The sequence below is a fragment of the Varanus komodoensis genome, unplaced genomic scaffold, assembly GCF_004798865.1.
Source record: "Varanus komodoensis strain SLA01 unplaced genomic scaffold, ASM479886v1 scaffold3, whole genome shotgun sequence".
Taxonomy (NCBI): Eukaryota; Metazoa; Chordata; class Lepidosauria; order Squamata; family Varanidae; genus Varanus; species Varanus komodoensis.
The window spans coordinates 18,696,686-18,724,266 of record NW_025335761.1 but is presented as its reverse complement, the minus strand read 5'-3'; the positions used below and the strand labels follow the sequence as shown (position 1 = coordinate 18,724,266).

The 27,581-nt window shown below is 39.0% G+C and overlaps 1 protein-coding gene across 5 annotated transcripts in view; it reads left to right on the top strand.

The window, feature by feature from the left end:
* The window catches only part of STARD9 (StAR related lipid transfer domain containing 9), a 136,773-nt gene that overhangs the window by 23,799 nt on the left and 85,393 nt on the right, over positions 1-27,581 (top strand). For all 5 annotated transcript variants that reach the window (XM_044435855.1, XM_044435856.1, XM_044435854.1 and 2 more), the window contains exons 4-7: positions 21,642-21,758; positions 25,989-26,021; positions 26,114-26,175; positions 27,174-27,286. In XM_044435855.1, the coding sequence (XP_044291790.1) occupies positions 21,642-21,758; positions 25,989-26,021; positions 26,114-26,175; positions 27,174-27,286 (325 nt within the window). The remainder of the gene's footprint in view (positions 1-21,641; positions 21,759-25,988; positions 26,022-26,113; positions 26,176-27,173; positions 27,287-27,581) is intronic.

Below are 27,581 nucleotides of genomic sequence, written 5' to 3'. Positions count from 1 at the left end.
AGTTGCCTTTTTTATAGGCTAGGCCCGGTTGTTGTAGTCGCATCTCATAGGGGAATTGCTCCAGCTCCTTGATCGTTTTTGTTTCCCTTATTATTCAACTCAATAATGGCCCTTTTTAGGTAAAGCAACCAGAACTGAACACAATATTCTAAGGAGTGGTTGAAGGAAAGGTTTATATAAGGGGAGTACGATCTTGGCAATTATATTTTCTATTCCATTCCTAATTATGCCTAACATGGAATTTGCCTTCTCCACGGCAGCTGCACTCAGGCCTGACATTTTCATTGAGTTGTCCACTACCATGTCAAGATCTCTTTCCTTCTCAGTCACTGCAAGTTCAGATTCAGTTAGCCTATAATTGGTTGGGATTTTTTTGCTCCAATATGCTTGCTGCAAAACTTATGAAAGCTCATTAAAAATTCTTAAATGTTTGAACTGATAGTGTGCATTTCCAAATAAGATGCATCTTATATCTCTTTTCCTGTAAAGCAACATAGCAGGCAACATCCCTACACAGCCATCTGTTTAAAAGATCATACTGCTTGTGTGTACTTGTGATATTTTCCATTATGAGGCTTTGTTTAAAAGTTTTTGCACCCTAGGGATAGAAATGGATATGCTGAAGCCAGGCATATAGTGAGTCAGTTTACTTTAGGTTCAATACAGATAAAAATACCTCAGGCTTTTGCTCTTTAAAATACTTAAAACAGATTCTGCAATTTACATTTCTGTTAGAAGAAAAATTGAAAAAGTGGCTGGAGAGCCTTGAAAAAAAGATAAACTAAAGGAAAAAGCATAAAACTTGGGAAAGTAAGTTCAAAAGAAGTGGTAGGGTTCAGTGGGCAATAACCGTGACTTGGCACTGAATTTTAGCAGCCACTTTCTCCTATTGCCCTAGTTACATTGTGCATTTGTTTAAGTGAGCACAACATCATTAACACCGGTATTGGTATACTCCAACAAACTGCTGTGGAGTTGTTCAAAAACACTTAACTATGTTGGTATATATTTATCAGAAGGTATGAATAATTATGGGCCAGTTATAATGAATGTCAAAAGATTTTGTTGCCAGAAAACTGGCAATTTAGTTACATGCTAGGACAATAGTTTCTTCAAAAAGAATATTTTTAAAAGATTGTTTGAGTACAAATTTGCTTTTTTAATGAAATCCACATTAAGAAATTGGTAGAGATTGTAATTGCAAATGGAACAAGTCTGGTATATTTTAATACCTTATGAAAGAAGTGGACAATGGTGCTTTAGCACTTGCCTTGTTGGGAGGATTGAAATATGGGCAGCCATTGGAGATGAACTGGGAACTAGATGTCATGGGATGAAGCAAGCATTAAAGACAAAAGAGCAAATCAGAACCAAAGAACAAATTGAAAGATGGGAGCAATTAACAAGCCAGAAGGACAATGAAATAATAAAGAAACTTACCAGCACTCAGGAAAACATTATTGCATAAACATGACTCAACTAGTACAGGGAGCTGCCTCCTTATACCCCTGCATAGGAGAATCCAACGACTGGAAAAGTACAGTCCAGGACCTGAAGGTTCTGAGCTGCCTCAACAGGCAGTTCAATAACTCCCTTAATGGGCCAGCTAAACACTGAGAACAGTTTCCAGTTTAACTTCCAGTAACTCTTGTCACTTTGTTATATGAGTTACTCTAGTGCTCGAGCAAGGTAGAGCAATACTATTTCAACTCATATCTTATGGGCATAATTTGCAATGTAATGTGAAACAATGAAAACAGTTATTTCAGACCTTCACTTCTGGCATCTGTAGGTGACATTGAGACACTTTATCGATCTCATTAAATTTGAAAGTTTAACTGGCAACGATTCAACATATCAAGATTTTGTTTTTGCTGCTAGATGCAGTTATAGGGCTATAAACCTTTTCATTATGAAATTCTAATGCTAGTTGGTTTGTAACTTTTTGGAGATGCTATATCCATAATTGGAAAATTTAATATATTCAGTTGTAAAACCAAAACCAGATTGGGTTAGCTTTTACAGAGATTTACTGGGAAGAAATTAAGCCCCATCTATTAAATAGATGATTCTCAGTGTACATGGCATTTTCTCATGAAATACTTGCAAAGTAGTAAGTATTCAACTGTTGCCTTTGTTTTCCTCAGAACTGAGAAAGAAAGAAATGAAAAACAGAGTAAACTATAAGAAAAAGAGGGTTTTGTGTAATAATTGGATCAGTATATAATGGGCTTCAGTAGGGGGAGGGAAACAGCTATGAACATCTTAGTTATGTTAACGTTTCTTCTGCCAGCAACACAGCTGCTGCATTCAACAGTCATTTAAATGTCGCAGATTTTGCATGAATAAGGTCACTTTTTGGCATTAGCTGTTTTGATTCTTTCTCAAAAATACTTAACTTGGATTTAAGTGGTATAGTGATTTAATCCTGTATTAAGAGAAGATTTCATGAAGTGAAAAAAGAATTCTTACCATTCACAGTTCAATTTACTTTAACTCATTTTATGTTTCAATTACGAATAAATAATAGGACAGTTACATAGGCTTGGTTTGCATGATACAGCCATTTTTCTTTACTCATTCACTCGAAGCTATAATTATGTTGATGCAAGCTGCTCAGCCAAACTTACTTGGTTCATCTTGTCATCATAAAGAGCTACACAAGCCAGGAACTCCCCATTCATAGTTTGTTTAGTATGATATCCAAACGGAAAACGTTGAATATGTTTGCACAAGATGGTAACCCACCCAACAAATTAGATATGCAGTGTGGGTTGTTTGTGAAACAGCATATATTGTGCTTGTAAGAAAACTGTATTTGCCATGGGTTGTGCTCCCACCTCTTTCCCCTCAGTCCTCTTGTAGGCATCCCATGGCAGAAACCATCTTGTCTCTTCTCCCCACTGTGATCTCTACCCTGTTATGGTTGCTGCAGCATTCACCCTCCCTTCATCCCATTTTTTCTTTTAGAGATAACTTATGTAAGTGGCACAAGAGAGCAACTGTCACTGATCTTCCATCTTTTTGAAATTATTTTTGCTCCAAAAATGTACACAAATGTTTTTGTAGTTTGGAGTTATACATATGTACAATCCTGACTATCCAAACTGCAGCCTTGCCAATTCTGTGTCATGGTATAGTTCTGCTATCAAAGCAGGCACCATCCATAGACATTGACAAATCCAGGCTTCAAATATGCCACTTTGCTTTCATTTGGCAACTATCAAGTGGCAAGCTGTCAATTAAAAACCAAACTACAATCATACCTTTGCTTGCAAAAGAGGTTGCTAACTGCATTACCCCTTTTGCCATAAGATCCTCTAGGTTTTTGGTTTGTATCTCACCATTCTCAGTGGCCCCCACTTTTCTCACCTTTTCCTGAGCCACTGTATATGTGGGAAAATGGAAAAGTGCTGCTCACCCCATTTATGAAAGCTCATTTTTGACAGCTATCAAAAATAAGTGTTTCTTTGAAAAGTGGGGGTTTTGTTGCAGCTAAATGAGGTGTTGGGATTTTTTTTTTCCTATTTGACAGGGTTATATACAGTTTTTTTGGCTGCATGTATCTCTGTCAAAGAACCCTGCAAGCACCCAGAGTATTTGAAGCCTGACTTTATCAATGGCCACAAACATTTTTATTTAAATGCTATTTTAAGAATTAGAGTTTTTAGAGTTTTTATTATTTATTTTATAAATAAATAAATTTATTTTATTATTTTATCCATTGTTATTTATTTTTTCATGATTGTGGCATTCTCCTTTCTTTATTATTGGTTTAACGTTATTCTGTTAGTAATGATTGTATTTATTGTGATCTATTTATTGCTATTATATTATGGATTGTATTTTTATCATTTTGATTTTATTCTCTATAAGCCATCTTGAGACGTTTGTGAAAAGACAGGATAAAAATGTTTTATTGAATTAAAAAATTAAAATTAAATTGCATGCTTTGACAGCAGATACTTACCAGGACATTGACCAAGAAAGTCTTCAAAGCTTGGAAAGTTAGAATTGCATGTTTGCACAACTCTAAACTGCTAACCCAATTTATTTTTTAAATTTATTTTTAAAAATTGCCCGCATTTGGCACAAAAGCCCCTTCCCTCACTGAAATAGGTGTCAGGTCAGTGACGGCTGCTCCAATGAGCTACTAGGGTACAGTGCAGAGACTATTACTGGCTGTCACACATCAGATCACAAAAAGTGATCTCTAGAAAAACTGGAGAAAAGCTGTGGTTATGGCAACGGATCACAGTTGCAAAACAGGAGAACAAGCCAAAGACGATTGTTCCCAAGTGCCATTTGGGCACTTGGTGGAGAGACTGGCACTGGTGGTGGCCTGGGTGAGGTCTACAGGAGGAGCACAGGGTTTCTGTTGTTCTTCTGGAATGGTTTGTTCACTGCTTCCTGTAGCAGGTTTGGTCCAGTTGACTCAATTCTGAGTCAAACCACTACTAAAACAAGCCATTCTTCAGGAAGTGTCCTAGATCTGTACAGCACAGCACCCAACTGTGACTAGTTATTCATGTTGGTTTGCCATGTCATTTGAATCCAGTCAATGGCCTGTTGCTTTACTAGCAGATATGCTCTTGCTCTTGTTCATTCATGTTGGAACACAGCCACTGTGTTGTCCCTGCTTTCAGGCTATGATCCACAATATCCTTTACCAGCACTGAGTGATAAGAACTCTTTGAAAATTTGGCAGCATAAAACTTCTTGTCATCTATCACTGTCTTCTTTAGTCCCTGTTTATGATTGGCTAAGCTTTTGTGAATGTTTCAGTAGAGTCTTGGAAACAGTGCAGCCTATGTAAGGGAGTGAAAGGTCAGTTAAGTTGGAGAAAATTTCACATACGAGGCATTCCATCACCATTGCCCAGCTGGGAATCTGTGGGCTGGGAAACCAAGGAAGGAGTCAATCCATGCATTACAAAGTAAAGACAAATGTAGATTGCTGAAGGAAGGACTTGGAAATGATAATTGGTCTCAGAAATAGGAAGCTGGGGAAAGAATAACTTTAAAGGTAGCAATTCTTTAAGGGAAGGAAACAGCTAAGAAAAGCCTCACTTTCCAACAACAATCAGAAATAGTGGTTTTAAACATAACTGTAAAGCAGTAAGTCTGATAAGAATGGGAACAGTTGTTATTCATAAAGAAGAGCGGCACTTGGAGAACTTATGACTGAGATTTTAGTATAATTGTTGGAGACATAATTTCATATGCCAGAATACGAGATCCTCAAAAAGTTAAAGGCAAAGAGGTGGGGATAAAATTATTTTTAAATGCCAGTATACTGTAGCTTAAAACACTTATTGCTAGTGTCAATAGAAGAATTTAAGTATTTTAGAATGGGGAAAATACTCCATAAAAGCTGAAGTAATACTCCAGGGAAAAGGGAATAGAGCCAGTGGACGGGACATGGCTGTCCATGGCTGCTAAGTTAAAGACTCCCCACCCTTACAATATAAGGACATAAATTTTCTGCTGAATACACAGAATTAGAGTGGTTACTGGAAAATATTTGGGTCAGCAGATCCAAGGGCCAGGAAGCCCAAAAATGGAATGAGCTTCAGGGAAAGGAACAGAGAAGGCAGTAGTCTGATGAAGGATGTAAGATGGGCCAGTAGTAATATACCAGATCCAAGAGTAAACAAATTTATCTTTTTCCCTTTTCCTTTTATCATGCTATCGTGTCTTTGTCTGGGGATGAATAATACTCCTAACATTTGTATAGTGTTTGATCTGTTCAAAGCTCTTGTAATCCTTACAACAACCATGAAAAATAAGTCAATACAGGAATTCCCTGGGTCATGAACAAGTTCCGTTCCTTTGAAAACAGAAATGTGACTTTTAAGTTGAATTTGTATGTAAGTCGGATAACCTGTAATTGGCCCTCCACATTTGTGCAGAATAAGGGCACAGGAGCCCCATTAAAGTGAAAAAGCCATGAATATCTCTATCCCTCCCCCATCCAAACTCACCAGGGCGGCTTCTTTGCAGCAAGGAAATGCTGGAGAGATTCCCCTCCCTGGATGGACGGGGCAGGAAGGCATGCTTTCGAGGCCTCCCTCTACCTTTTCACTCCCTCTCTCTTTGTGGTGATGCTTTGGAGTCCGTCCTTCCCTCCCTTTCTGCTTCCTCTCTCTGTATGGTGATAACAAGTTTCTGCAGTAGAACTTTAACTCAAATTTTTAAATTAACGGGCTTTATGACAGTTCATAAGTATGGGTTGTTCATAACCCGGGGACTGCCTGTATTAATTTCCCCCATTGGAGAGTAGAGACTGAGGCACAGGAAATGACTTGTCTAAGGTTATTAGAACCTTCTGCATAGTCTCTGGATCACATACATGGGCTTTGCATCTATGTGGAGCCTGTTGTTGGGGTGAGAGATTCTACAGGCAAGAGTTTTGCTGGGAACCTCTCCCCTACCCTCAGCATCAGTATATAGAAGGAGTTCCTGCCCATTCCCTCAATTCATCAACTGCCATTGCAGTGCCTCAGGAAGTTCATCTTTCAATCCCTTCTAGCCCTTTCTGACAGGATACTATAATGGACAGTGTAAAATTTTTACAAGGGGATCAATTCTGGATGAGTATGTGCTAACCCTGAATAATGGAATAACAGCTGCAGTCTGGCACAACACAGACATTTTTCCAACTCCTAAAATACATGACATGGTTGCTTGCACTGTCCATCAGTCACTATTTACTGCTAAAACTTTGACTACAATCCTAAACACAGTTATTAGAAAGACCTATTGCACTCAGAGAGGTTTTCTTCTAAATAAAAATGTTTCAGATTGTCCAGTTAAAAGCAATCCTCTACTCAATTATTTGATAGAAAGTCTACTTGAATTCATTGAGACCCAAGTAGAGATAAGGTTGTTTTTACTGGTGGGTGTGCTTTCTTAACAAGAACCCAATGTGTGGTTGGATGTTTATATGTTATCACCCACCTGTGTGAGCTTCTGTGTTAATACAGTGATGGTGGGAAAGCCCTGCACAGAGAAAGATATTTGACTGAATATGTTTGTGACCAGATTTGAGACGTTCTTTGGGGTCTCTGTGATTCTAACATACAAACTATGTGCTAGCACTAAACAATTGTTTGGAACATTGTAGTGCTAAACAGAATATTAGGTGGGAGCTCCATCCACCCACTCAGTGCACACACTGGACATGGTTCCTGCCTGCCTCTCAGTGCCTTTTCTTCTGCCTCAGAGACTAGCAGCATTTGGAATGTTCCCTCCCCTCTCGGCAAAATTCTAAACAATTCTACTCTCCTGGGGTGCTGAACTCTGTTGTTTTCTCCTGTTTTTTTTCTCTCCGTTTCCAATTTATTTGAGTCTTCTTTATATTATTTGCTCCTTTGGGACCCCAAAACATGCTTTCTCTTCATAAACTTTTTTCTGGTATTTTCTACTTTACTGGATTGTTCCAACATACTTTTTAAGGGGGCACAACTTCTGGACTTCCCATCCATCCCTAACATTCATTGAGAACACATTCCTTAATGGCTGGAGAGACCCATAAAGTTAACTTAGAATCAAGGCACTGTGGTCACATTGAAACAGAATTCTGTTCCACATGTTCTTGCCTATGAGAACTTGAATATGCCATCAGTGGACAAACCATCCAAATTGCTATGAACATTACTGCAGTTAACTTAGATGTAAACAAGCAGAATAGAATTCGTTCCCCTCCTTTAATTCTCTTACAGTTCTGAGACTGGTGTGTACACTGCTATGCTGTCAGTATACAGCACTCAGGAATGTCTAACAGTCTTGCAGATTTGTTCACCTCTTATGAGTGAGATCTCTTTCCAACAATCACTCTAGAACTATTTGATATGTGGAGCATGCCAAGTATTGACCTCAGCATTGAATAACAGATCTCTTCATGTTGAACAATGAGATGATCAGACTCCATCTCATTGCATGGAAAGTAGGCAGTTTCACCAGTTAGAGAGGGTTCTGCTTCATGCAAACCTTCCACCCAGGCGTCATACACTGTCAGGTGGAAGACCTTTCTGAAATTTCTTGCTGTAATAGAACAGGACTCCAAACCTGAGATCTTCTGGACTTGTTTTTTCCTTTGAAATCTAGAAGTTTAGCTCTTTCCTTTTTCAAAGTCTATTCGTAACATTTCTTCCCATTTCCCCATATTAAACAGTTTCTTGAAGGACATGCTAACTTGTATCCATTGGCCTCCCATCCAGTCCTAGCCTGGAGTCTGTTAGTGGTGCTGACACAATTGACGGCCACGCCCTTTGAATTTACATCTGCAGCCAACATAGGAAGCTCACAATATATTTTGTTTATACTTTTATAAATATAGTTTTTAAAATATAAACTATATAAACAGTGTTATATATTGCTCTTCCTTCAGAATGAAGAGCAAGCATGACTAACAGTTACTAACTTTTCACAGGTACAACGTAGTGCCATATCTAGGCTGCTCCTTTTTTCCAAATTCCATTTAACTCAGGTTACCATACTATTAACTTTCCTCAAGCTACTCCCCCAATAGAGGTCAAAGCTTCATTCCTAGATGTCAGAAAGGCCTTTTCCGTAGAACATAATCCTTTAAGAAATCTCAGTTTATTCATTTGTCACTGAGGATCTCCCCAAATAAGGTCATATAGTGCCATCGCATTGTTCTGCCAAGTGGGTGTTTTCAGTATTAATTCTTGCACACTTACTGCACATATTACAAGGGTTATTCAGCTAGAGCTGTAGCCTCCTCTTCTGCTTTCCTTAGATATATTTGGCTTCTTCACCTATTCTCCCTTCTAACCTTTGCAAGATGAGATTTTTAGCTGTCCAGCAAGGGCACTTCTGAAGGAAAGGTTGGCAGAAGCTTGAGATGGCTCATATCCTGTCCTTTCCAGTCTCCTGCCCTTATTGTTCTCTGGGACATCCTGTTTTCCCCCCTTTAAGGTTAATTCTTCTGACCTTGGAAGCCAGCCAGTGCAGTTCTTTCTACTCCAGCTGCAAGAGGGTGGGGAAATGGAGTTGGAGCTCTTGTTCCCAGTAGAAGGGCAGGGTGCTGTCTTCAGCCTCGGCAGGGGGCTCACCACTGTCCTCAGGCATTGTTTGGGGACCATGGGATTGCTACCTTAAACATGGATGAAAAGTGGGTAATAAGGCTGCAAACTAAAACTATGGTTTAAAAAATTCTAGAACTGATTTCCGCATTATATAAAAATATTAATGAAATATATAAGACTAAAATGTATGAGGCTTCAAGTTAAGTATTAAACAGTCAATTCTCTCCAATGGTTATTTTATACATAATGGCCATATGGTACAATTGACTATCGTGACTGCAGTATGGATTTTTTTTGCTAGTCAGCTGTTTTGTGCTTAGTTATTTGCAGCTGTGATCATTTTTAAATATATTTTTCCCTTTGGCACATAGCCAGAATAAGTCTTCTATAAGTATGCATCTTAGAGGGGTTGTCATTTACTTGTGTTTAAACAAAGAACTTGAACAATGTTTAATATTTAGAACAGAGAACAGTAAAATTAGAACCTTTAAATCTATTGCCTAAACATCATTGTGTTTCTGTTTCATAATTCTTCTAAAAGTCTTCCAGTTATACAGAGATTTATTTTAGGTTTGAAATGCAGAAAAAGAAAATACGCTAAAAGTTTCTTCTAAGTGGCTCTGGATTTTAATTTATTTAGATGTTAATTACATACAATAAATTGTAACTCTGGAATCATTGAACAACATGCATTTTAGAGAGACTATGAGTTATGCTTGTTTCCATATTCTATGTATTTCCTATTTTCATAAACTTGGAATGTCTGTTGGTAGACTCAGAGGCTCTGTCTGCATTTAGCTTTGTGAAGCACAATGTAGTTATTGTTTCACATCGTACTGTGTATAATTTGCATAACATTATTAACTGATTACAGAACCTAAAATAATAACTTCTTATGAATAGTTTTCTATGGTGGAATATAACAGGAGGAAAGCAAGTGAGTCTATGAAAATAAGGTCAAAATGTTTATTTAATTTCACAGGACAGTAAAATCAACAGGTATTTTTGCTAAGTAGCCAAGAGTTCTGTTGTCACTTGCAATAAAAACGCCACTACTACATTTGTACTTGACTTTACAATGGACAGATTTGTACAATACTCTAACCTCCATGGGAATTTTACCATTGCAATGCAAGTAAAATTCCTGTGCGCCCAACAGATGACTACCTTGGACTTGCCTCCCCCCCCCCACCATTTGCCCCCTTCCCTTCTTCCCCTCTCAGATCTCCACTCAGACAGTGGCGCACATGCCAAGGACCTCTGCAGCAGATCAGTGCAACACTAGCACTTGTGCTACTGCCTCATCACCAGTTTTTTTTTTTATCCATGGTTGTTCAGTACTGTGGCAGCCCTTTTAAATTTTGGTCTGCTTTGCAGTCACAGCATGTCTCTTCCATTCCAGGTTTGGTTCCATCTGCCATTCGTCCCACCACTGTTGTATCTTCTGCTTCCTCTACTATGCCCCATTGTCTTTTCTATCTCTACTGCCCTTTTTTAGTACACTGGCAACAGCATTCTGTTCCCTCCCTCTGTGCCATTACCCTCCTTTGATCCCTTCCCCATCTGTGCATACTAAGAAATATTCCCTCATCAGAAGACCAGAATATTTTTCTTCCTGATTTTCCCAGCCCCGCTCCTGCTTCTGTCTGGCACCCCCACCAGCTTTTCAAAATTCCACACTTGTAACATGGACATCTTTAGTCATTAAAAAAGGGTCTTAAAAGTTGTAGTGAAAAGCCATTCTACAGGGTGGTAGATAATGCAGTGAATGCTGGTGAACTGCTCACCCATGAGATCTCCCTGCTGGGGAAAGCATAATGTAGCATGCCACCTCGGTATGGGTACGTTGAGCAAACAGGCTCATTCACGGACAGTATGCTGATAACTTGAAGTTGCAGACCAAGAGCTAAGGGTGAAGAGAGTGCCGAGGAGTGATGGGGTGAGCAGCAGTGCTGGTGGGATGTCATGCCACTATCACTTCCTAGTAACATGTGAGGAAGAAGGGAGGATTCTGTCACAGTACAATGGTACCTCGGCGCACGAACGCTTCGGTTCACGACCAAATTGGGTCATGAACAAAAATTTCATAAACATTTTAACTCAGGTCACGAACTCCGCATTGGGTGGCGACCAAGATCGCGGCCGTTTCCCCACCCTCCTGAGTGGGGAGATGGCCGCAATCATGCTGGGGGAGGGGGGGAGATGGCCAAGATCACGCCCATCTTTCCTGCATGAGTGCGCCTGTGATTGTGCCCATCTTTCCTGCAGGGGTGCAACTGTGATCTCGGCCATCTCTCCCCCCCAGCACAATTGCGCCTGTCTCACCACCAGTGACCCCACATTCGTGCCCATCTCTCCCCCCAGCATGCCCCGTTCGCGCCATCTCCCCCCTCAGTGTACCGGGATGATGGGCGTGATAGTGGTTGTGCTGTGGGGAGGCAGGGAGATGGCCACACTGGTGCTTGGGGTGGGGGGTGCGGAGATGTCTGCAATCTTTGTTGTTCTTTGTCCCATTGCTTCACATTTTTCTGATTTAAAAAAATAGTTACAGAACAGATGAACCTTATTTACATTGAACCTTATGGGGAAATTTAACTTGGCTCACAACCATTTTAGGTCACGACCAGAGTCCTGGAACAGATTAAGTTCGTGAGCCAAGGTACCACTGTATTAGTAAGTAGAGAGTTGGCTGGGTAGAGACTTGGGATGACAGAAACTTGATGTTATCCCTGTGTATATAATTTGGGGCAAATGTATAGCTTCAGCTCTCTTTCACTGACCTCATGGGGCACTTCATTAGTGCTTCTGGGGCACTGCCCTTAAGGGCTCTTTCAGCAGAAGTACTTCTTCAGCACCCACAAGGTGAACATAGTCTCCACCCTGTCTTATGTGTCACAAGATTTCAGTGGAAGCATGGCTGTTCTGTTGTACATACCTTCTCCCTAATTTCCAAAGAATCGGGGTAAGACTGGAGTATTATGAACAATTCTACAAGAGTAGCAGAAATGCATGGGTCATGCATTAGCCCAAACTGAGATCTTAGTTAAATGTAAGCAGACTCTCTAAGAAGCTCTTTAGGTCTTCTGTGTTATAATAATCATGGTGTACAGAATTAGAAGTAACACATCCAAATTGTAGAGTTCAGTGTAAGTTCTGTATGCAGTGTTTACAGAAATAAAGACTGGGATTCAGTAGACATTAATGTATACAGATCATGCACAAATTTGAACAGGTCAATAGAAAAGCAGGTTGGATTTGGTTATGGAAGCTGCCTTTCAGTTTTCTGTCAAGTTGCTTTGCTATGTCCATGCCAATTGCTTTCCACCCTTTATACAAAAAGTAATATAAACTAAATTTTAATAAATTTAAATAATAAAATCATTTTTGGAAACTGTTGGCTTCATCTGTATACATGAAAAGTAGGGTAGCACAAAGTCTAACCCCTCCAAAACTGTAACTTTCTTTTCCCCATACATACACTGTTTGTGTGAAGATTCATTTAAGTAATGCAAAATTATTGCTGTATTTTTTTAACAAGACACGATGATTAACAACACTTGCATATTTAGCCCACTTTTCTTTCAAAGGGCTGAAAGCAGAATGCATGGTTCCCTCTCCTCATTTTATCCTCACAACAAATTTGACAGATAGGTAAAGGCAGAGGTAAACTGTCTCACAGATACCTCTTGGCAGTGATAGGTAAGCAGTTATTTGAACACTGCTGTCCCTGGATCTAAGCTGACAAGTGAATATGACTATGGAAACTATGACTAATATGTGAAAGCTCATTTTTAGGGCCTGCTCTGTGGTGGTGATGGCAGCCTAGAGGCAGAGACCTGGTTCGTATAAAATGACATTGCATTATACCTGATGTTCACAGGGACTGTGTTTGCATGGTGCCTGGCTTTCCTTGGATTGTCATATAATGTGAATCCAGAAAACAGGGTTCCTTTAAGACAGAGCAATCCACAGGTTAGCCATGGCTTATGTTATGTTTATATGAAGGTACTCTAACTCGCAATCAATTCCTGCCACCTGGGTTTGCATGATATGACACAACATGACAAAGTGGGTTGCTGTGAGAGCCATGCAAAAATGGTTCAGGCACCCAGTCTGACAAAACAGTCCACACAGGTAAATTAAGTCATGGTGGATTGTCAGGATGTGTAAATACTTTGCTGTTATCATAGCCTTACATTGTCATCTAGTCGAGTTCTAAGTTCTTCAAAATTTTCTTTCTCTTTGCTGTTGGGAGATGCATTTAGGAAACTTCAGCGACCTGCCTTAACATATTTATTAGACACTCTAAGAATAAAATTCCTCATCGCCAGAGGAGCTTGTATGGTATCTTCTGGCAGCACAATCCATGGATGTGTCCAAAGCACATGCATGCATTTCAGTTTCTGAGGCCCAGGAAAGTTAACAAGGTGCTTGGAGTGCACCTTCCACCACTTGCTTTGGTCCTTGTCCTTTCTAGCTTATAATGTATAACTGGGAAGAGATGACTATCTACAGCATATGTCCGCAAACTGCGGTCTGCGGGATGGATCCAGCCCACCATGCCCATTTATCTGGCCTGCGCCACTGCCTGCGCGCGCACACACCACACAGATGGGGAGGCAGTGGCTTGCTCACTCGGAGATGGTTTTGGACTTATCATGAGATCTCCAAGCGAGCAAGCCACCGCCTCTCTATTTGCCTTGGACAGGCTTCAGATGCAACTGCTTCAGCTGTGGTTTTGGAGGACTCCTTCAGTAGATCTCTTTGTCACGCTGGACAATGCTGTGTTTCTGCTGTGCTGGACAGGGACTTTGTTTTACCCTTTTCCTCCATTTCTCCTGATAGCAAGGGTATTAGTGAAGGTTCAGTGGGATGCTGCATCATGACTGCATCATGATCATCCTTTGGTAGCCAAGACAGCCTTTATTTTCCACACACTGAATATCTTTGATGGCAACTACATCCAGCTCTTGCTAATACCATTTATAGTATAGCAATAACAATAAGCAGTTAAACTTCTTCACGTTAGATTTTATTGTAGAGGTCGAATGTTTTACCCAGAAGTAAGTGCCTTTTCAAACCTGGTTATTTACATTTTACCAGAATTTCATATTTGGGATTATATATATTTATAGAACCCTAAAATAAACTCTAACCTATTTTATACGTGACTTTTAACTTTAGTTTATTAACTTTTATTTTAATCCAACATATGATTCACTAGAACAGTATAGAAAATGTTTAAATAAAATAAATAAAATGGATGCTTTCTTATTTTAACGATACCAATGTGATCCTTTCTCTCAGGGATAAGACCAGCTTGCATTCATAGTGGCAATTTTTGTTGGCATAATAGTGGTGGTGTAATCTTCCCTTCCCCACACATAGTGATCTGAAGAAAATAACTCCCTTAATAACTGACTTAAAATTAAATTTTTGCAAAGCACTGATTCAATTCCAAGGCTTTTATTTAGAATCATGTCTAGTTTGGTGCTAGAACTATTTGAAACAAAACCAAAATCATTTCTATTACTTGGTTTACCAATTTGTAGTTTTGTTATACTGTCCATGAGAACTGGCTGAGGCACAAGTGACACAGCAAATAGAACTTGCTATTTAATTCAATTCTGCATGTAATTGTATGATTTAAACATTTAACAATGCCTATGGCAGGGGTTTCCCCTCCTCTTAAATAAGTTATTTGTGTGCCTCCACAGCAGTCTAATCACACTGTTGAGCAGAAGACCATTATGCCATTCCACATCTGCTTCATATTTCACTGAATGAAGTCAAATGGTTTTTTTGTAGGATCTGAAGGGGTTTTTTGAAGGATATATTTCACAGTACATATACACTGAACAGCTGTAATAACAAAAATGTATCCTTCATCTGGGAGTTGTTTCTGGGGGGAGGGGGGATTAAGGAGACATCAGAAAGTCTCAGCCAGGCCTTAAAAAAAACAACAACTGATTTCTTAATAGATTGTGTCACAATATTCTAAGATCTAAATATACTCAGTACAATTTTTGGAGCCATTTGTGCCAGCTGAAAGATATGTGAAGACTAATAGGTTGTATTCTGATTCTCTGGTGGCTTTGGGTGTACAGAAAGCGTTTCTGTTTGTTCAAGGTCAGTTTCCCAATTTTCATAAGTTTCTGCATATTTACTGCAGCGCTCCAATGCCCCAGAAACCTATTGAGGGTGAGGTGACCATTCATAGACAATTTGTGGTATTGTGGTAAGTTGGGCAAAAATTGGGTGCCCTGCTTTGTGTAAGTACTTTTTGAGAGTGCACTGCTGTTAAGATATACAGAACTCTTAGTTTTATGAAGTCCAGTTTATTTACAGATTTTTAAAAATTCACACTGTTACTCTCTATCCCTATTCATTTACTAGCTCTAATTCTGTATAGGCTTATCTTTATACAGTAGGCATGGGGAATAAATGCCTCTGCAGAAGTTGCTAGAGTTCCATCAGGTTTAACTAGTATATGCAGTGGTGATGGAAGATGTGAGTTGCAGACCAATACCATCTGCAGGGCCATACATTCCCCATCATTCTACAGAAACACCTTTCTTTCTTCCAGCAGATTTATCTCATTGTCCTCATAAATTGCTGCGATCTACAAAATTCCCTCCCAACACTGGGCAAGCCATTCTGGGATCCACAGATCTGCCAGCAAGCTGCCCAAGAGAGTCCTTCTACCACTCCTTTTAGTGAGAAAGAGCTCAGTACAGGCATCCTTTTCCTTTAGTCAGCTATGATGTGAAAGAAGGGGATGAAATTTATCAGCTAAATCTTTGTCTTTGAGCATTAGATAAAGGGGGGAACCTCTTGCTAGCTCCTTTACTGAAATACCCTAAAAGTTAAAAACAAACAAAACCCCTTTCAAGGTCATACAAAGGAGGAACAGAGAATGTTTGTTCTCAGTAGACATCTCAGAGACAGTCAGCACTGTCAGCACTGGTTACTTGAAAGCCCAAGAACCAAGATTATTTTTTCTCTAAAGATTATGTTGTTTCATAATAACAAAACATTGCAATAGAATAATAGAATTGGATTGGGTCCGTAAGGCCATCAGTTCCAACTTCATGTTCAACACAGGACTCCAAGTTAAACCATCCCTTTCAGCTACATCTTAAAAGCCTCTAGTGTGGCAAAACATTTGCTAATCAAGATTATGGGGCACTTAGGCAAAAGTTTTGCTGAAATCAAGTTATATTATGTCCACAGTATTCCCACAGTCCACCAGGAAGGTTACACAATGAATAAATGAAATCAGATTTGTCTTGCAGGATTTGTTCTTAACAAATCCATTGTGGCTTCTAGTAATCACTGCATTATTTTCAAGGTTTTTGAAGATTGCAGTTTTATAATCCAGAATTTTCCCAGGTTCTTCCGTTTTTTCCCTTCTTGAAGATGACAACTCTAATATCTCCCCAAGGAGACAGCATACTTGATAAAACCACAGGACTTCATGAGATATACAGGTAGTCCCTGGGTTAATAATGAGTTCCATTCCTGAGAATGTCCTTAAGTAGAATTTGTGTGTAAGTAAGATCACATGAGTAAGCCAAATGTTTTATTTTTTTAATATACAGGGTGTCCCCAAAAAATTGACACATAACCTTTCTATGCATATGAAACACTTAAAAAACATTTTCATATTCACTGAAAAATCTTAAATGTGATACAGCATTGCAATAATGAGAAAAATACAGTAATAATAAAGTAACTACAGGTACTGAAGAGAGAGAGACTATGTATGTACATAGGTAGGTATACAATATTGAAAAAAATGTTGTAACTTACCTATTTTATTTATTTATTCAAAGCTTTTATGTACCATCCTTCACTATGTCCAAGGATGGTGAACTTCATTGTCTTTAATGTAAGCCCAATAGAAAATAACTTGGATCTTTAAAAGAGATCTACCTGTCTCTCACTATCTTCCGAAGTTCAGTGATAATGGGAGGCCAGAGCAATATAGTCCAGTGCCTGCTTATTACATTCAAAACTCTTTAATCCATGGTGAATTAATCTCAGTGGGTCTGGGTTCAGGGGCAGAGTTGGCTGAGCATTTGTTGAGCTTCCATTTCTAGCTTCTGATGGAACACATGGCTTAGTTTAAAGAGAGGCAACTGTGTTATCTGAGGTGTTGAAGAGCTTGTTGGGGATGGTGAAAACATTTGCTCTATGAAAATGGGTTTCCATTACTATCTCTAGGGAGATGCAGCAATCGATGACATGTCAGCAAATGCGTTGCATGGTTCTCTAGAGATAGCTGTGGATAACTCCTAGCGAAAAGCCATAAATATCTCTAGAGAGCTAGGCAGCCAATGATGATGTGTCACCAAATGCCGATTTCCCAACTACATTTCTTTCATAGCAAATTCAGTTCCATAATTTAAAATTTGTTACTCTCAAGAACCTCTGCTTCATCTAGCATATAGCATCTGTGCTACCACCATTTTCAAGAAGGAAATTACAATGTGGAGGGAAATCAGTGGGAGGGATAGCTATTAGAGATTTATCAACCTGCATTAATTTATATAAAATCACATTTTACATTATGTTTGTTGTAAAAGTACTGAAGAATCAAACAGAAAAGATAATTGCCTTGGCCTTTAGACAGAACAGAACATGGCAAGAAGCCAGCCAGCACTGTTACATGTCTGTATGCCCAAAGATGTGGAATTTAAGTATGCATAAATTATTAACAGAATTGTGGCAAAATCCCATTCATATTTTATTTTTAACTTGCTTTGTTCTGTACATTCTGCCTTTTGAAGGCTGCTGCCCTAGAAACAGAAGCAAATGGATATTGAGCTTTTAAAACTTGTCTCTTTAAAATTCTTGTTTGTTGGTTCTAGCACAGCAGCTGTCTGTCAGGGTGCAGGGGATATACCCTCAGGTTTTTATCCTGAAAATCTGTTGAGAGATGAAGAAGATCTTTCCTTGTGTATAGTTGGACAATAATGTTACAGAGAGAGATTTGATTTGATGTCCCCTTAGTTCAACTAGAAACTCTACTGTAGGAAAGCCAAGGTATTGAAGCCGCATTCTAGCCACACAGCCAATGGGATTTTCTCTATAGATTTATCTGTTGGAGAGAAGCCTTCTGTTTCATGATTTCCTGTTTAATTGAGCAAAGAAGTGAGGCGCTGAGGATTGGCTAGGATTCCTGGTAAGTGTAGCCAGTCATTTATTTACAAGAGAGACAAAAATGCTCTAAACTGACCATCGTCTCAGTCTTTCTTCATCATCATGAATGGTGTAATGTTACTTAAATAAACCCTAGTGTCATAGCAGAAGTTTCTTGCTCAGTTAATGAGTATAATGGGTTTCCCTGTGTTCTGGTTGCTGCTTTCTTTGCACATAGAAAGCCTTCAGCTGGGATTAATTTGGTATTCCTCAAGAGAGTTCACATGCAGAAAAGACCTTGTATCATTGGAATAAAGCTATTAGTTCTTCCTTCCTGTGTGTTTTTTTTTTTAAAGTAAGAAAGGACCCCATTCTCTACACCATTTCTGTGAAGATTCCTAAAGACTTATTGTAAGCTTCTCTTACGTTGATAGATGGGATAGATTATTGTCTGCTTTAGCAGTATGCCTAGTTTCATCAGAAGGTTTTTATTTATTTATTTTACTTGAATGTATATGATGTCCATTAATATATACTCTGCGACATTCACAGAACAAATAATAATCAGAAGACAAAATAGATTTAAAAGCAACAAGAATAAAATGCAGCATAAAACCCTGCTTTTCTAGCCAGAAATAAGAGCAGGTAGCTCACTTTATAGATCAAAACACAACTCAAACAGAGTTTTGGTTGCCTAGTAGGCTTGTTTCATTCATGGAGGAATTGTGATGCTATCTAATCATATGACCTTAACTATTGCAATAATGTATGAAAATGGAAATGTCACCAAGTATATCTTTGAAAATGTATTTGAGTGGTTTTTGAGACTACAGTATTTCAACAAATGTGGATCACATAATAAAACAAATATGAAAGAGCAAGCAAGCGACTGCTTGCAGCAGGACAATAAATGGGTGTAATCCAAAAACCTTTCACATCACACATGTCCCAGTGCTTTTTTTCTTACTACTAGTTATTTTCAGTGGAAGTTGATTATCCATTAAAACATTGTGCATTCTTGATTTTCTTAGGATTCTTTTTTTTTTTTTTTGAAAGACCATTATCTTCTTCACAGAAACCAACAATTTAAATAAAAGCAGGTGTAACAGTGTTACAATGAAACTCCAAGATTATAGCAAGCCCAAACTAGGTTCCATCACCACTACATATTCCACAGATGAAAGCAAGTGTTAAGACCAAAAGGTTTGCTTTGATCTTATTTTATATAAACAAAGTGTATTTAATGTGAAGATAGAAATCTCATGAAAATTTTACCTATAACTTTAGCTTTAGTTTAAAATGAGAAACAGAGAGAAAACATTCCCAAAAACAATACATTTTGACTACCCAGTTTGTGTAGGAAATAATAGTGTTTTCAATCACCAGTATTCATAATCTTCATAATTCTTTTCTAATGTTTTATTACATTAAAATGTGTACATAAAAGTAATCACCCCAGAATAGTGATAACTCCAGAATTCCCTACTACTTATAGAAAAAACAATCAGACAAATAAAATGTTTTCCAAATAATCATAATTTTATTTCTGTACTGCTCCATAACTGAAACTCTCTTGGGGTGTACAAAAATGCACAAAACCAAAACAATAAAATACAAATATCACAAAAACAAAGCATTAAAGTACATTTAAAATATTCTCCGTCTTCTCTCTCCAGTCCCACATTCAACAGTTTTTAAATAAACCTTTCTTGTGCTTTGCTAAATATGTTATTTGAAATATGAGAAAGTAGAAGTGAGTTATTTTCTTTGTGCAATAGTAAAACACTTTTTTTTTATTTTATACTCTTTTATTTGCTTATCCCTCCCTAACTGCTTATTTTGAGAGCCAGTGTGGTTTATAATAATAGTAATTGTGTTAGTCCTTCTCTGCCTTTCACGAAGCTGGAATGGCCCCAAGCTTGGATGCATGTACTCTGGCTGAGCAAAAAGCTTAGAAGCCAGGTGTTCTAGCGTATTCCCACAGACAGTTGGTGGGGAGATACTGCACAGATGCAACAGGTGCAGTAAGCTGCTGCTGGATTACCCTCCCCTAGTGAAACTCTAATATTGTGCTGCACCTGCTGTGTCTGATCACTGACTGCAGTTTTACTTCCATAAGCCACAAGGGAAGTGCTTAATTCCAAGCCTAAAAAAAGGAAGGTTTTATTTTTCATAAAATAAGGATGCTGGGTTACTCTTAAAACCATAGTTACAACAATATTTTAAGCCATTTTATTCCATTAACAGATTATTATTGAGAAGTGCAGTGTTTGCCTTATTATAGTCTAGCATTATGTTATGTGTAATATTTTATGCATGTATCCAATGCACTGTCCATAATTAACTTGAATCCACATAGTGATCTATTGTTCTTGCTGTAAACTGTGCTGTAAGAATCTGTAAAAGTTGAGTGGATCATGCCCCACTCCTAAAAATACTGGATATTTTTTGTGCTTTATTTTAGAAACCTTATTCCATAAACAGTTTTTCAGCCTTTTCCATGTCATCTCAGCTCCTCTGCAACAAGTGGCTTTACCATGCTTATCACTTATCACTAAATCTTCTACCCACAGAGCATCTCATCTCCCAGCTCCTGCTACTACATTCTAGAATGAAATAACTTTCTTTGTAGTGGTTACTGTCCTCCTGTGGCTGAATCAGTTCTGGCAAATTATAGGGCACTCCAAAAGGCAAGACAACAAAACAGGCAAATTGTCTAGCATGGATGTTTTATTTCAGTAGGAGATCAGTCTAAGACAAAGCACGGTTAAACAGTCAGCTACTTTACATAGGCCCAAAACAGAGTCAATCAGGAGTTGACTCTGGAACATAAACACAAGGGTCACACATGAGGTTCAGGTCAACAACAAGGCAAGGTCTGGAAAACAAGGTACAAGGTACTGGAGCTGAAAGAATGGTACCTTCCAGTATGGACTGATACTGCCAGCCTCCTGTGCCCCTATCCTGGGTTCAACTGTAGTTCATTATAGTCCTCTGCCAAGAGTCGTAGTCATGAGAGTTGTTTCTTCTCGAGGAACAGTCTTCTCAGGGGAGACATACTGCCATGCTTCTTGAGGTGATGATACTCTTGAGGGCCAGGGAGATGCTCAGCCTCTGCCTCAGAGGTAGAGTTCCTTAGCTCCTGCAAGGATGGACCTGTGGCTACCTACCTTAAAGGCCCAGGCTACTCCTGGCCTTCTGACATTGGCAGATCAGGGGTGCTTTTTATCTCAGAACTCCTCTGAGAAGGATTCCTCTAGAAGGGGTATGACAGTCAGAGACTTGCAACCCCACATGTTCTTTTCAGTAATTGTTGGGGCAGAGCTGGCACTAGATTCCAGTGGGTCTTGGCATAGTGTTGCCCATGTCCTCCATCCTGAAATTTGAAGTTTGGTAATAGACATACTTACTGAATACAATGTGTTTGTTTCTTTGTTCATTGCAGGTTTTCCAGGACCTTGGTACTTCAGTATTATCTGGTGCTTTTAAAGGGTACAATATTTGCCTTTTTGCATATGGACAAACAGGTTCAGGAAAAACATACACCATGATGGGAACTCCCGTGAGTTACACTCTTGATTTATGTTCTGGGCTTTCAATTTGTTTCATTTGCATTAAGACTATGTATGCAGTAGATAGTGGTGTTAAGTATTCTAACTATGTTTCTGATAGTACTTGGTAACTGTTATTGTAGGTAAGTATTAAATCACTGAAACTAGAACTCGCTCTCAGAATCCATTCCGTCTTTTATTCTGTGTTCCACAGTAGGCTGTATCAAATGCTTCAGAAAGGGATAGAAGAATTTCATATTAATATGGAGAATGAGTAAGTCACATGTGTAGTGGAATAGGCATTACTTTAGTCAGATATGATAGACATTAGAATCTATGCTTTTGCCTTCTGGACATATTTTCATATATTGACCGCAGTTGTCCAGTTCTAAAAGCCATTTCTTGCTTTGTGCACCTTGCTTGCTCTTGCTGTGTACTTGTAGCATATTTTAGTCTATATTATTTAAATTAATAGCATTTACATTTATATATTAAAAAGCTTGTCCTTCCACAGAATAGTGACCTACGTAATTTTCAGTTTTTACAACTTAGTGTGTTGTAGCCATTGAAGAACTTACTCCATAGGAGCATCCTTGTTTAAAAATAGTCCCCCTTTTGGAAAGACAAACTGGGCCTCTCTCTTCTAAAACCATTGTGATAAATTAAACTCATCTTTTAATCTCCCAGAGCTCTTGTTGGCAGTTTATTCAAGTTACATATGTGTTATTTCAGCTTGTTGGTACTGATTCTGAGATTCATTCTTTGTGATTGGACTGGAATAGCACTGGTCAGACTTCACCAGGAGTATTGTGTCCAGTTCTGGGCAGCTACATTTTAAAAGATGCAGAAAAACTAGAAAGGATACAGTGGAGGGCAACTAAGACAATTCAGGGACTGGAGGCAAACTCATATGAGGGATGATTGAGGGAAATAGGCATGTTCAGACACAGACTAGACACCAGGGAAAATTTCTGTCAGAGCAGTACAACAATGGAACCTATTACCTAAGGAAGTTGTGAGCTCTTCCTTTCTAGAAACATTTAAAAAGCATCTGGGCAGCCATCTGAATGGGATGGTGTAACTCGGTGTCCTGCAATAGCAGGGGCTTGGACCTGATGGCCTTCTGGCTCCTTCCAGCTCTACTATTCCATAATTCTATGATTCTCTGTCTAGACTGTCTTTCTCATGTGCTTTTCTCTCACTATTTGTTTTGCAATTTACTGTTGTTTGCATTTTTGTGACTGCCTGAGGGCTTTTGCCCCCTTCGACTCCCTTTTGGAAGTGTTTTCATTGTCAGAACAAGTATCCACCAACAGATGGCCATGAATAAGTAGATCAAATCAAGACAGAACTTTCCCTTGAAGCAAAATATGAAGCTGACCTACTTTGGGCAATACTTTCTAGAGAGGACAATAATGTAGGGTTGCAGTGATTCTCCCCACAGTCTGGCCCTCCTTCTTCTCATGTTCAGCCCTTGCTGGCTGAGAGGAAGTCTGTAAACACTTGCTGAAGTCAGGTTTCATCACCAGCTACCTCCTCCTACACCATGTGCAGCACAAACCTTCTACACCATGTACAACTGCAAGTCATGTGTGCAGAGGAAGGACACCACTTGCACAGCTTTTGTGTGAGTTTGCTTCCTGGCAGGTGCTCATGCAAATACTCAAGCCACTAACCAGGAAGTTGGACTCACAGCCACAAGAAAGCGGGCCCGAGTCTGGGATTGCAGACCAGGAAAACTGATGGATCCCCTCCCCAAAAATGGATATTTCACATATCACTACAATAATCCTAGGAAAAGTCAAAGGCAGGAGAAGAAGAGAAGGAAGGCTAACTACAAGATGGATAAATTTCAATAAAGGAAGCCACAGCCTTACGTTAGCAAGTGCTAAATAAGGCTGTCAAGGACAGGACATTTTGGAATGCATTTATTCATAGGCTCACCGTAAGTCACAGATGACTTGACAGTATATAACAACAACAGCATTATCCACCCTCCAGCATACTTTTCCCTCCCCTGTAGGATACAATTTAAAGTCCTCCTGATACATTTCTTTATGCTGTGGGCCAAATACATGTAGCCCACATTCCCAGAATCCAAATCTCTCACATTGGTATCACCTTTGTAGTCATGGATTCACTTGGAGTATTTTTCTTTCTTCTCTTTTCCTTTTCCAAGAACTGAGAGGATGGAAGAGAAAGCCATCTGAGCCCCAAAGTTCTTGATCGTCCTCCCCAAAGCTTCGGAGTCTGACATTTTTTCTTCAAAGCTCTGCTTGGCAGTGTCATTTGTCCCCATATGGATAAGAAAGAAGGGATATGTGTCAGTGGGCTTTATGAGGCTTGGCAGTCCTTCAGTTATATCTCTAATCCATCCTCCATGGGGTCAGGTTACCTGGCAAGTCCATGGGTCTTCATGACATATTTGTGTTTCACACCCATGAAGCAGGGAGTTTCCTGCAACTAACACTCTTCTATTCTTGTTTGTGAAGGTCTTGGTATCATTCCCATTGCTTGACTGACCAGCAGCCTCTTGCTCAATGTTTCATGGGATGACTTGAAGTTCTTTCATTTCAGGCTGCCTTCCAGTCTCACCCTCAATTATTTGAAAGCAGTTCCATAGTTCTACTTCTTCCAGTGACATAGAGTATCTTCTAGTTCTTTTGCTCCTTTCACCCTTTTCCAGAAAGGTTCTTCCTCATTTCCCCTTACCTCAGGATTCTCTTCTGCCTCAGCTCACCGTTGCTTTTCTAATCAGCTATAATAATCTGTATTATTCATTTCTCATGATATGATTAAAATATTCTAATTTTCTATTGTTTATGCACTTTATGTGTTGTTACTCTCATGGTCCAAGTAGTTCATAACAAAATCTGCATATCAAATGCTTCTTTTTTATGGTAGGCTGTGTTAAGCATCATGATTTCATGCTATACAATAAAATTAGGAATACATAACACCATAAGTACAATGTACATTTCTAAAGTTAATTTTAAGGGGGGTTTGCATGTTGCATTATGTAATGTGGCACAGATTTACTTTGTATGGATTTCCATCTTTACAAAATGGTGCTGTGATGCAACCAGACTTTCTTTCCTAAGCTCATCTTTGATTTTCACTTGAATCAGGACATTATTCTTCTGGCTTTCTTTTCTTTACTTCAGTATCTGTTATACATGTTCTTCCATGACTGGATGCTTGTTGCGTTTTCACATTCCATAAGCCTGCAAAAAACCTTTGTGTTGCTCATCTCACCTATTTCTCATTTGAGATTCCACAGAAAGGCTTCCTGGTATCCTCTGAAAAGTTCTGTTTCTGAGTCTTTCATGCTGTTAAACTGGCTAGCTGGTCTTCAGCTCTTGAATCCAATCTGAGTTCATTCAACTCAAGTACTGGACACATCAGTGCTGTTTACTAAGGGCATCCTTTTCCTGTACCTATCTCATGTCACTGTTGTCAAAGTCACCAACTTTCAAAAGTCACAGATTGGACACCAGGGCTAGAACGAATTGCTCCTTTGGATATGGGGTTTTTTGTCTGTTCTGAAATAGGACATTGAACCCACTTCCAGGGAATCTGTTTTTTGCTTACCTGTAGGAGTAATTCAGAGACCTCTAGGAAGAAAACAGGTTGCCTACCTATAAGTTTAGTTCTTTGATTGGTCACCTGAAGATTGACATGCCTCATGCACCATCCCTGCTTTGGAGTTTACTTTGGTCCCAGGGTTTCCTTCAGTTCTGAGACTGCACTCAGTGGTCTCAAGGCACTGGGGAGGAGTAGGCGGAAACCCACCAGGAATATTTGGGAAGGTGGGCAAGTTCATGCACGGAGCCTGTAAGTGTGAGTGCTCTGATGAGCATTCAGATAACTTAGTTACAGGTAAGCAACCTGGTTTTTCCCTCCCCTCCGCTAGACATAATTACAAGCCTGGCTTTATTATTATTAAAGCTGGAGTATTTACAAGAGTTGAGCAAGGCTTTCATGGATGGGGCATTTTGGAGGCCTTTCATTTATAGTGTCACCATAAGTTGAAAATGACAGTAAATATCAGCTATTCCAGCATTTGTTGCTGTTTGCATTGTTGCCACTGCAATTCAGCTTTTGCCTTCCTGATCATTACTGTTTGTAACTTTCCGTTTTATATTCAGATATCACCACAAAGATCTAAAAATTGTGTAAATATTAGCAGCACATTTTAAGAACAAATTAATAACAGTAAAATGATTTCTTTTCTTTCCAAGGCATCCATTGGATTAACACCACGTATATGTGAGGTATTTCTTTTATTCAACCAAAGATTTACATTATTTGTACCTCCTTGATTTTTTCTCCAAAAAGCAGAAATGTAAATGTTTGATTTCCATAGGGTCTGTTTTCAAGAGAAGATGACTGTTCAAAGCAGTCAGCCTCATGCAGAGTGGAAGTCAGGTAGTTGTACTTTTCTGTCTCTTCCCATGTGATTATATAGGTATTTATACATTCTGCCTCTTCCTGTAATTAAACCATTTGCACTTTTCCTAAGGCTCCAGGAAATTTTCTTGAAGTTCGATAAGATTTGTATATTGTTATTGTTTTTAGTTACTTTTTCCTGAGTTACGATTTCCTTGAGATTTTAAAAAATTGAACTATATCCAGCTGTTATTAGCACTGATAATGGATCATGCAATACAAATCTGGAGGCCCGTGGTCCCGAAGGGTCTCCTGATTGACCCCCTGAAGGTAATGATGATAGTATGGTAGCCCACAGGCTCATCCTCATAGCCCTCTGCTGACAAAAGGAAATGTAGTGGTAGTCAGCTGGATAACGCCTTTTTATGTTAACTCTTTTTTCCCTTAACCTTTGAATATCGGTGATCTGACCCAAACATATGTTGCTGGGGGATGGGGAACCAACCAGTTAAGGCATAGGAACAACAAAATTGTGGTTTTGAAGTATCAAATAAATGACAAGATTGGGCAAACTTTCCTGAGACTAGGAATATGTTTTGTAAGGGAACAAGATTGTACTTTTCCACCTTATCCACTGGATGCTGCCTCTGAATCCACTGAATGTCTATGCATGGGTGTAATTTTACTTAGGGCCTACATGCCGTATATTCAGATCAAGTAGGTGCACATCACCTGCTTGATTCCCAGTCCATAAATGGAATGATAATTACACGGATTTGATTTTATTTCAGCCTTTTGAATGCATTGGATTTTATGGATATAGGCCCCATTCTATCGAAAAAGGCTGCACATTTTATGGAAATGTGAGGTCACAGAAATTGTTGAGTATGAATATCCAGCAGGCCTGGAGGCATGACAGGTGCACCTGGTAGGAAGGCAGGAAAACATAATCTTGTTCCTTTACTGTGCATATCCTCTGTTTGTGAAATATATTCAAGCTGATCCAGAATCTTTGTATCATAACCTCTTCTTTTCAGTTTCCTAGAAATCTATAATGAGCGGGTTCGAGATTTGTTAAGACAGTCAGACCACAAGAAACCATATACACTTCGTGTCCGTGAACACCCTGAGATGGGACCATATGTACAAGGTTAGTGACTTTTAGTGGGACTGCAAATTGCTGTTTTGCACATATTCAGGATTTCTCTGTCTTTCTCTTCAGTCTAATATTATCACTTCCCCTTAACTGTATTCTTATCCATTTTTCCTTTGCTATTGTTTATTGTTTCACACTTACCTCATATTAACAATGAGAAGAGCGTGAGTAATTGTTCTGATACGGTCCAAAAACTATCAGGAGCCATTCTCCTACTCTCATTGGAATAAATAACTCCAGAAGTTCATATGATAGTTAGCAAGGCATTGGCCAAGTAAGGCTTTCTATT